Genomic DNA, 12,160 nt, shown 5'->3' on the forward strand with positions numbered 1-12,160 from the left:
TCCAGTGATGTTCCTATCCTCCACAGGGGGGGCTTCATTGTTCACTTTATTTATGGTTTGTGGTGCAAGGTCTCACATGAAGTCAGGAATGTGTCAGCCATCTTGGGTGCAGCAGTATTTAAACCACATTCAGTTTAATTCCCATGCTTGGCTTTCTGGCTTTTTTTCATGGTAACTGCTGACTGATTCCATCGTTGTTGGTTGTCTGGTTCCCATGCCAATGATATTTCCTTGCATTGGCAAAAGACCATGTACCGGACTGTGGAAGACCTAAGTGAACCTCCTTGGCTAAAGAATTACAATTTTGGGACTCCGTTGGAACACACAGCCTAGTGGTGAGGTAATGCCTTTAGCATTACACAAGCTTTCAGAAGTCAAATTGCTAAAGCATTGAACAGACTACAGAACAAGCTGAGTGTTAACGGCTAGTCTGGGACAGACATTGCTATGGTCTTCGATTAGACTTCTGTTATTTACTTGAGACAAATACCGGAGTCGTCATTATCTTGATGCATTTGTTTGTGTCCCGATGAGCACACAGTAGTAGTTTGTTTCCTCTGTCCATATACAGATAGGTCTTCAACATCCACCAAGAGCCTTCACTATGACATAGGACGCCCCAGGATGTGCAAAATGAGTTCAAAAGAGGAAGGTCCCTCCTGTCTCAACTTGGCCACAGTGTCACATTTTCGGTATGGTGACCATGAAACAAGGGCGTAGGTGGGTTCACATCACTCCCACAGTGATTCAAGCTAAGAACGGTGATTGGTTGTGACTCTTGACAGGCCTGATGCTGTCGGCAAACTGTGAATGTGTCAGGAGTTGGCATGTGAAGAGTAAACTTGCAGTGTTTCTCCTTGACTGGGCAGACACTGTTGACGAGCCTAGAAGGAAGAAGGGATATTGTAACTATGGTAGGATGGACAGAAGGGTGAGGTCGCTGGGTGTTCCTGGGCTGACCTCATCCTTGGCCTGAGCGACACTGCTTGCAACATTGGATAAGATTCTGCTTGTGTGTGTGTCTGAGGATGGAAAAAGTGGTCTTGGATATTCCGGTTAGTAGTTACTGGGTGAAGAGCGCTTTCCAGGAAAGTTTGATAGAAGTGGTCTAGCATGTACAGCAGCTATCAAAGCTTCCTGCCTGTGCAGTGAATGTATTGAGCAAAAGTAGCATCAGCGCAGGCTCCCCATACTTCTGAGCTGCAGCCATTGAAGAGATCCCCAGTTAGCACCAGGACTCCAACCAGTTTTTCCAATCTTTGAATTCTGAGACTTGTAGTTTTCCCAATTTTAAGGGTAATAAACTAAACACTTTTACAAAGAATTGTAAGCCTGTGTTTGACAGCAAATCAAGAGGTTCATTATAAATGCATGAATTTCCTAAAAACACGCACATGTGCATGTCACCAGCCTTTGTGGTGCAGTACTTTGGTGTTACATGGTTTCCTGCTCTTTGTGTGGAGTGTTGTAGCTCAGTAGTTTTCTGATTCATTAGTTCTCTGCAGAGGCACCCTGACTTTCAGGCCACTACACCCCTTCTGCCATCATCACTGGATTGAGGCAGCACCAGTAACCCACCATTCCCAGCTGAACACTCCGATTTCCTTCAATCCCAAACCCTACAGCGCTCATTTAATCTGCAAAAGACCAATTGTCAAGAACTACAAACTGTGAACAAGCAATAATTCACCAGGCTAGGTTGGTGCGTAGGCTGCTCACGCATATGCGTCTACGTTCTGGTGGATGTAGTTCTTATCCGAACCATTGGCATGCAGTCCTTGGTTTCCCTAATAGACTTCAATTGATGTTTCAGCTTTAGATCAGTTTTGATGACGATTTTATTGTGCAAGTACAGCGGTACATCACAATTATACAGCGGTACACAACAATTATACAGCGGTACACAACAATTAAATCACATTTCAGCAATATTGTATAAACTACATTGACCTTACTACTACATCGTAGGGCAAGGATAGGTAAGGAGATGTGTGGTTAAGAACAGTCGTTTATATTTACCCTGTGATGTAGTGTTTAGGTGATTGTAGCGCATGCAGTATTATTGTGTGTTCATAATCTAGACCTTGAGACGGAGTCCCACAACGGAGTACAGAAGATGAGTTTTCTTAAAATCAAAATATTAAGAGTGGGGCAGGGAAACTATTCAGAGACCATTTCTACTGTTTTGTCACTTTTACGTGAAAATGCTGTTGTTTGTTCACTTTACGCCTACATTTTGTCAACCATGATCGTTCACAGCATCATTTTAACTGTGTGTATTTGTGCGATGTGATGTTCCCTTATCGCGGTGTAATTTTGGATGGTGGCACTTAATTCTGTCTCTTAATACCGCAGATCTCTGTGCCCCTCGAACCCTCCCTTCCGCTGTGGAGAAGAAGCTGCAGTCCCAATGGCCATTTCAAGAGGAGCTTCTGCTTAAAGAAGCATTGAAGAAAAAATACAAAAACACAACAATTACAAGTATGTTGTCTAAACCTTCTACTTCTAATTTTAAAAAGTATTTCATCCTTGCATTAACAGTTTGATTTGTCCTTCAGAGAGGAGTAGGGATGAGTAGAGGTGGTTATTTTAGATTCAGACAATTTACTAGTGGTGCAAAGCACAGATTCATGGCAACTCTTGTAAAGATTTACTTGTAAAATCAATAATGATGTTTAATCAATTACGTTGGACCTTAGTTTACCATTGTATTATCTCTGAAGGTTTGAGATTACGATGAGTTCAAACATATGTCTGCCATTTCTCCTACTAGCTAGGTAGCTAACCAAAGCTCTTTGACAGAGCACAGAAAATACAAAATGGTTCCTTCTATTATGTTATGTGGAAATGTGATCTTACAGCAGAAAAGTTGCAGAACAGAGTTGGAAGAAACTTAATCTGCCTAGAACTTCAGATCAAGTTTAGAAATCAGCTGTTCAAGATGCCAATGAAAGAATTCAGTCCCCTGGTGGAAAGAATTTTTTGGACGCCTGAAAAAGAAGTGTTTCTCTTTTTTTAAATTGATTTATTAACATTATAGTGAGGAGTTTTAATAAAAAAGTACAGCATGAAAATACAGAAAGAGATAAAACAGTGGGGGATTCAAAGAGCTACATACGAAGCGTTCAACCGATTACTGAGTTATTACTCTGTTCCACAGGCATTGAAGATTGATTCCCAGAGTTCCATTGAGATGGGAAGTCGCTGTGGTTCGCTTCTATACTGTTGGAGAAGGTTCCACTATGGGAAGGGTTTCTTTAACCATGAAACTAATAGTGTATAAGTAAAGTACACTGCAACAAGTAGATAACAAGCAGATCAGAATCTAAACAGGAGATGTGAAATGTTGCTTTCAGCCTTAGCTCAAGTGTCTGTGTGATTCATGTTTTCTGCTAGGTGTTTTTTAATGCCAATAATCTTAATAAATGGATTGTTGATGTTTCGTTACCGAGGATTTTTTGTAGCGCAACATTTGCTAATTGCTTGGCCTCCTGGTGATTCATGGGGGCAGACTTATTTCTGTGATTTGTGGGTTCTGGCTTTGGAAGTTCTATTTTGTTTGATTCGTTTTGTTTGCCTCGCCCACGTTGATGTTGGCCAGGGCAGTGCTTGCAGAAGTGCAGCTTGTGATCAGTCACACAACATATGTGACTGTGGGTGATTTCATGGGTTGTTTCTGTGGGGCTACTTTGAGAGGGGATGGGGTCTTACGCCCTCCACCATACCCAACCAGGTATGGTAGAGCTACTTGTTACTTTTTTGGTCCTAGTAGGTCTCTTCGATGGTGACTGAACCAATGTAATTGTATTCACACTCTGTAGGATCACAGAGGCGGAGTCCTAGTACAGCGGTTGAGAGTACGCTACGTCCAGAGGTGCTTCATTCAACTGCCGTAGTGCTACTGAACTGTGGTCGATTGTCACATTGATCTTGGGTCTGGTATTTTGTCACTGAATGTCAGGGAGAGGATGTGGTGTAAGGGCTAAAGCGGTCGACCTTGGAGCTGGGGAACCGGGTTCGGGCTCGGTAGGTACACTCAACATGCTGTAATTCTGAGCAAATCACTTAATCTCCCCATGCCTAACAAAAAATGAATGTGTCTGTCTGCAACTCAATTGGTGCTCATTTAAAGCCCTCTGATACCTTCGGGTCTAGTTTGCGCCATATAAAACTCCAAAACAAATGTTTTTTGGAATCGAATTTCACTGTCCTTGTGTTGCTTTGCCCCAGTATTTCCCATTTCCCACCCGCGACAGTCATAATCCCCAACTTTTAAGTTCTCCGGTTATCTGTGAGTCCAGACTTGCTGTCTCTCACCAATCCATTCCCAAACAGTAGCCCCCCGCTCCCTCGAGCCAGAGAGCTTTCACACCAGACACCATACATACCTGACATCTTAGGCTTCCCAGTTTTCATGGCCCAGTCTTCCACCGACAGACTACGCCCCATGGGTACCAACCTTTTTTTTTTTTTTTTACTACCAAAAATATTGCCACTAGGTGGTCCCCCACTCCATTTAAGGTTTTCACTGGGCTGATTCCAGTGGCACTTGTAGGTAACAGTTTGAATTGTGAAAGGTTTGGGGCTGAAACATCAGTGTGGTAACTGACGTGAAAGTGTCCTATAGAAGCATAACCATACAGACAGAATCTCCCAATAAGTAAAGACCACCCCAGATAAAACCTGGTTTGGTAGGCCAGAGTGGTTTAGTGTGATGTAGTGTGGAATGGAATGCATTGGCTCCTGTGTCATTGTTTGATAAGTTGATACTTGGTGTAGTGATGCAGTGTCTGTGGTCTGGTGTTGAGTAAGTGGTGTGATATTTTGCCATGTGGAGTGATGTTGCATTGTGGTTGTGTATAGCTTTTGTTGTAAATTGACGTGTATAGAACCTAACTCTGTCATCCCACAGAGGTCTTTAAATTTAATGCAGTATGAGGCCTGGTCTGTGAAAAGTTTTTTTTTTCTAGTGGGGTTTGGTGCAGTGTGTTTTGGCATCATGCACTTGAATGGAGGGTGTAAGGCTGCATTGTGTGATGTGGAGTCCGGTATTTTGTAGAACGTTGCATGTGTAGATGTGATAATGTGGGGTGTATTTCACAGAGTGCTAAGGTGGCAGGTAGATTGGCAAAGTAATATGAACTATTGTTCTTTACTTGATTGCTAGTCTTTTACATCATGATATTTAGTCACGAATGTCTAATCTACGACGTGTCCATTGGGTGTTATGGTATATTGTACTTTGGTCTGATACTCGTTGGGAAGATGCAATTCGGGTTTTATGGAGTGGTAAGGGACACTGTGGTGTGCGATCAGGTTGTAATGTGCTATGGTTTACTGTTTGATGTGGCTTAGTGTGTTGCAATTTGGTTTGGGGATTTGCTGTTTGGTGTTTGGGATATGTGGTGTACTGTGTTGTCATGCGGTGTGGGATGCCATTCAGTCATGTACAAGGAACATTGGGGTATAATATGGTGTGGTCGAAAATCCCAAGTGGAATAGTTGAGTGGTTATTATGGTATGCCGTGTTGCGGTATGGAATGGGGTGGTGTGGAAAGGAGCAATAAGATGTGAGAGAAGAAATGTGGTTACATATGATCTGTATGTGGTGCCTAGTATTGTTTGTTGGGGAAGGCTGTGGTGTTGTGAGATGTGTAGTGCCCTTTGTACTATATATGTTGTCTGATTCCATGTGGTGATAGGTTGAGGAACTGAAAGGGGGCACAAAGGTCAGTGATGCGCAGTGTGAGACTCCTGTTTGTCGTAACCGTTCTGTTCCACTGTCTGCTGCTATTTTACGCCTGCAAGGTCATGGAGGATCAGTGTGAGGCAGTATGACCTTGCCCAATAAACAAGGGTACAGATGGCATATATATATATATATATAGGACACAGTATTTTAACAATGCATTATTTACAGTAATGTATTTGCATTTTATAATTCTAAACTGGTTTTATTAGTTGCGTGCAAATATGTATTTATATTTATATATATATAGGGATTTTCATGTGTAGATCTATGCCATTTTGTAGTTCGCAGCCGATTTTGTATGAAGGAACAATAGAATAATACAGTATATATCTAGATGGGAATCATTGAATGATGGTCTACATCAAATTTGCATTATGTATATTATAGGGCTCTATAGGTTTATGATGAAGAGATTCGTCCGCATGTAGCGATTTATTTGCTACATTACATTTATAATTTTGAAATTTTGATTCTTTCTGGTTGTCCCATATAAGGCATATGTTAAGGATATGCGAGCACATTGTTTTACTTCAGGGTGCCTTGGTGTAATGTGGAAGTTTGCTGTTTTGTATGCCGCTATCTCACTGGCTCATATATGAGGGAGGAGTCAACATTTTACTATATTTGAATTGTATGGTTCTTCAGGTGTCATGTGATCAAGGCCGTGGCAACACGGCCGAAACGCGTCATGCCAACTGACATAAACGAATAAACCTGTTCGAAACATATTTCTCAGCGTGTGGTGGTCTGTACCTGTCTGCTGGAGTCTGGGAACTCTTCTTGATATATATATATATATAAGTGCAAGAACTCCCACAACCTCCGAACAGACGGCGAAGAAGGAGAGACGAACCACAGGAATCTTCAGGCAAGAGTGTTTATTCGACCATTACGACCATTTCTCAGCAACACATGACGCGTTTCTGGCTCAAAAGCCCTTGTTCACATATATATATATATATATATATATATATATATATATATATATATATTTTTTTACATTTCTTTTTATTGTTAAGAAAGACAAGGTGCATAAACAGCTTTGCAATACATTCGTTATTGCAAAACATCGTAGGAAGAAATCAAGATATGGTCCATACTATAATCTGCAGTACAGTCAAACCTTCCACTGTCATCTCTTGAGCATTCTATGTGCGACAGGAGCTTGGGAGTTAGGTAGTGGTGGCATACAAAAATTTCCCCTGGAGGAGTTCCATTCACCCCAAATCTGGATACATTTCTTCGGCCAGCTCCTACTTTCATAGATTGTTTTTTTCAGAGATCATACACCAGTCCATGTCATATTCCATGCGTTGAGTGTTGGCGTCTCTAGGGCCCCCCCATAATTTGGCGGTGTTATCGTCATTCCCATGTTAACCTGTAACCTTTCTTTGTTGTTCATGTCAGTGGCTCCCCATATATTTAAAAGGCATTGCTTGGGTTCTGGCTCTAGTCTAGTCTCTAGTATTTCTCCTATGCAGCGTATTACCATTCCACAGCATTTCTTAATATATGCACACTCCCATATTATGTGGTAGGAAGTGCCTGCCCATCCACAATGCCTCCTACAGGCCGGATCCGAACCATACCAATCTTAGCTAGTGCGTGACATGAGTAGTACATTCTATGTAGTATTTTAAGCTGCATCAGTCTAAATCTAGCAGAAATGGCCACCTCTCTGGGTGAGGACAATGCTTCCTGCCATTCTTTGTCGTCCAATTCATCGACATCTTGTGTCCAGTGTTCTTGGAGTTGAATCAGGGGGTCTGGGGAGTTGTTAATTAACTTTTTGTAAGTCAGGGAGATCGCCCTTGGATCTATGTATTCAGTAAGGATTCTGCTTCTAGCGGGGAGGACTCCGTGAGTACCCCCCCTCCGGGGATGACTGTCTGGAGAGCGTGCCTGATTTGTATATATCTAAACCATTCTGTGCCTGCTAGGTTATATTCTCTTTGAAGTGTATCTAAGGGGATCACTCCTTCTTGGCCCTACAAATTGCCCACCTGGGAGTTCCTAATTGTCCTGTTCCCCATAAAGGGGTGGAGAGTGTGATCTTGTTGTCCCAACCCAGACTTTTGTTTGCCGCATGCCAGTTTTGCTGTGTGTACTTGGTAGGGCCTGTTAATTGGAGTTGTTTTAGTGAGGCGTAAAGTGCCCTCATATCTGCACCCGGCAGGACAAACTTGTCCATCCTAAATGCTGGTTCATCATGGGGTCTGTGTAGACATTGGTTAATCATCATGAGTTGTGATGCCCAGTAATATTCCAGCTTATCAGGGAGGCCAATACCCCCTTACTATTTTCTGTGTGGCCACTCAAGGGGACCTGTCATCCCATAGGAGCATTCTCTGTTCTCTCTCTATGGCCTTGAAGTCGGGCGCCGGGACCAGATATGGTGTATTTTGTAATATATATAGAAATCTGGGGAGTGCAATCGTCTTGAAAACGCTTCACGGCCCAACAGGGAGAGTGGAAGGGAACTCCAATGACGCACATCCCCTCTTTGTAATGGGGGTAGGAGATTTTGGTCATAGAGTTGAGTCGGATCAGTGGTGATATATATATACCCAAGTATTGAAACCCCCTCAGTGATCACTTTTGCCTCACAGCACCTAGGCAAGGGGGGAGGCGTACCATTCAATACGAAAATAATAGACTTCGTCCAATTCATGGTGAAACCCGAATATTTCTCTAAGTTTGTCAGTATATTCATGACTCTATCCAGCCATGCTTTGGGCGATGCCAGGTACAGAAGCACATCATCAGCATAGAGGGAGATCCGGACCTCCCACACTATCGTCTAGTGCAGACCTCTTATCAATGGATCACCGTGGATCCAGGTGGCCAGCGGTTCAAGTACCAATGTGAAAATTAAGGGCCAAGTACAGGTGGCGATTTGAGGAGAATTAAATGGAGCAGAAATTAGATGGATTAGTAGTGGGTAGTTAGGAGGGGAGGAGGAGATTGTAAGAATGTCGACCCCCCCCCCCCCCACTGTTTCCCATGGTCTATGGCTGCTTGTCATTGTTGCTACCACTGTGTGTCATAATAGGAGTTAGTTGTTAATGGTGCTGGTTGGTATTTTATGTGTGTCGTGGTGTAGCTGGAGTAGTATTGTGCAGGTAGCAGGGTGTGGTCAAGCTTGATAGTGTGTCTTCTCGTGTGCTTTAATAGGATGTGTCCTTGTCCCGGACACCGGGGCCGTGTCCCTGCTGTACACCCATGGGTCCTTTATCAGAGGCCCTGTGATAGTAGTTGACGCCCCTACCGCGACACATTTCTGCTATTCACTTCCAGGAAGTCTGTGTATTTCCTACTGTAAGTTCCAGTCCACGTGGAAACTTAGGTACGTTGTGCAGAGAACCAAAGTAAATGTTGCTAAACCGGCATGCACACCGGAGGGTAAATAGGCCTCTGGTGTGGTGTGGGAAAAGGGAGACGAGGCCAGGGCACCCTGTGCTTTGGGGTACAGAGAGAAACATCTGATGTATTGCTGAGACGTAAAGGATCCCGGACAGGTGGTGTATATGGGAATGCCCTGTAAACATCATTGCGTAGTTATTATTTTTATAGCACCGAGTACCCGCAAGGCCTCTTTTGCAAATGAGGTAACGCATACACAGAAATGTGAATTCATTTCTAGCTTGCGGTTGAAAGCGGCATCAGCTGGCATTGAGATTCATTTTTTTAGTTCTCGCCTGAGCCAGCACGCATGCGCTGCTCAGCGAGGTTTTGGTAAGGGCTTTAAACTAGGAATACATGCTCATGCATGTGCTTTTCTTTTTTATGTCCCACTATTGGCCTTTTGTAGTGCGTCTTTCTAAGAAAGACAGCACGCAATTGGCCAAAGGCGGGGCGCATGTCCCGCCTTTTTTCTTGCTTGGACTAGGATGCTCGGGAGCAAGCAGCAGTGTGTTCGTGTGCTATCTGTTTGTAATTATCGACGACAGCGCGCAGTGTGCCAGATGGAGGGCAGGCTGCATTTTAGTCTCAGGTCACTTGTCCTTCACAGCAGTCGCCCGCTTTTATAAACGTAGTGGCAGGCTTCTTCTGATTAGCAATAAGGCAGGGCGCATTTTTTTTTTTTAGCAAATGAAATAATGTGCTTATGTACATTTTAAGCTACTGTGCATGGTGCTTATTTCACTCCATAGTATCCAAACTATTTATTTGCCCTAACACTTATTTTCACAATATTATCTGCTATGGCTGGAAAGGACCTTATGGAGGTGAAGCGCCGTGTCCTGGTTACTATTTATTCCCTGTGGGCAGTGGTGCTCCTCTTTTTACCTACTGACCCGCTGTGGCTTTCAGTCAGGCCCGTGTAGGGGATGACGTTGTTTGCGGCTCACTGCTAACACTGGGTTGTTTACGGTCCGTTTTTATTTACTTTAGATTTGACCTTTACCTGCATATAGCTCTTTTAGTGCACTTCAGGTTTGTCCCTCATACTGCACACAGCTTTCACAGAAACCCCAAAAATCAACATTAGGAAACGGATACTAAACATCTTGGGATTTCATTTTAAGCAATTAAAAACCTGCACTCAGTGCAACATACACTCCAAATCATACCACTAAGTGCCACATAATTACACGCCACACAATCTCGCTCTATTGACTACAACATACACTTCCCATAATACCACTCAGTGGCACATAATTACACTGTACTCAATGCAATAAATACACTCCACATAATACCACTCGGTGCCATAAAATTACATGCCACATACTTACACTGTACTCAAGGCAACATAAATACACTCCACATAATACCACTCAGTGCCATAAAATTACATGCCACATACTTACACTCTACTCAATGCAACATAAATACACTCCATTTAATACCACACAGTGCCACATACTTATATGCCACATAATTACACTGCACTCTATGCAATCTACCCTCCAAATACCACTCAGTGCCACATAATTACACACTACGTAATTTCGCTCTACTCAATGCAACATAAATACACCCCACACAGTACCTCTCAGTGCCACATAATTATATGCTACACAATTGCACTGCAATCAATGCAACATACAGTCCACACAATACCACTCAGTGCCACATATTTATATGCTATATAATTACACTGCACTCAATGCAACATACACTCCAAATAATACCACTCAGTGCCACATGATTACACGTCACACAATTACACACCACATAATTGCACTCTACTGAATGCAACATACACTCCACACAATACCAGTCAGTGTCACATAATTATATGCTACATTATTACACTGCCCTCAATGCAACATACACTCCAAATAATACCACTCAGTGCCACAAAATTACACTCTATATAATTACTCTACTGAATGCAACATACACTCCACTCAATACCACTCAGTGCCATATAATTATATGCTACATAATTACACTGCAATGCAACATAATACACTCCACATAATACCACACAGTGCCACATAATTAAATGCTACATAATTACACTGCACTCAATGCAACATACACTCTAAATACCACTCCGTACCACATAATCATGTCACAATTACACTCCACTCAATGCAACATAAATACACTCCACATTTTAACACTTTGCCACATAATTACACGCCACATAATTACACTCTACTCAATGCAACAAATATATCCCACATACCTCTCAGTACCACATAATTACAAGCCACATAATTTCACTCTACTCAATGCAACATAAATACACTCCACAAAATACCACTGCGACATAATTACACAACACATAATTGCACTGTACTCAATGCAACAGAAATACACTCCACATAAAAGCACTTTATACCACATGCCAGCAATCAACATAAATGCACTCCACACCATGACACAATTTCACTAAGCATAATTTCACTCAACACCACAGTTCCAGGCCACACAATTCAACTCATTTCTAATACACACCCCATAATTACACACCAAACAACATATTTCAACTCCACAACGTACATCCAATCCACACCATATAGTGTCACCACCTGAGCACCAAACATCATTCACCACCACCATTTTGCATCAGCGCACCACCTAAGCATCACATAAGTCTGCTCTTGGAATCTGGCATCTGTTGATTCTCCCCTAGTGTCCATCCGCTGCTCGTGTTCTAATTAAATTACTGTTTTCCAACCTCCACTCCCCCGTTATTTATGTCCCGCTCCCCCATAACAAAAACAATTATAACAAACAAGCATGGGAAAAGGCAGGAAGAAGTTGCCAGCAGTGCAAGTACAAAAAAAGTAGAAGACATTTTTATGTTAAAATCTTTTTTTAATCAGGCTTTTCAGTTGTATATAATGTCGTCTTCGTTTGTATAAAGGTAACAAAAACGCTTAACACTTTTTATTATAACTTTTCAACATAATGCACGGCAGCCTCAATGCTCTACAACATAGCCAAAAG

General features: G+C 42.4%; 1 protein-coding gene across 1 annotated transcript in view; it reads left to right on the forward strand.

Moving 5' to 3' along the window:
- Positions 1 to 12,160, forward strand: part of HPSE (heparanase) — a 129,726-nt gene that overhangs the window by 38,128 nt on the left and 79,438 nt on the right. Inside the window, exon 3 of the mRNA XM_085641186.1 lies at positions 2,356 to 2,481. Coding sequence (XP_085497312.1) covers positions 2,356 to 2,481 — 126 coding nt within the window. The remainder of the gene's footprint in view (positions 1 to 2,355; positions 2,482 to 12,160) is intronic.

This window comes from Triturus cristatus, chromosome 2_2 (assembly GCF_964204655.1).
Source record: "Triturus cristatus chromosome 2_2, aTriCri1.1, whole genome shotgun sequence".
In the NCBI taxonomy this organism is placed as follows: domain Eukaryota; kingdom Metazoa; phylum Chordata; class Amphibia; order Caudata; family Salamandridae; genus Triturus; species Triturus cristatus.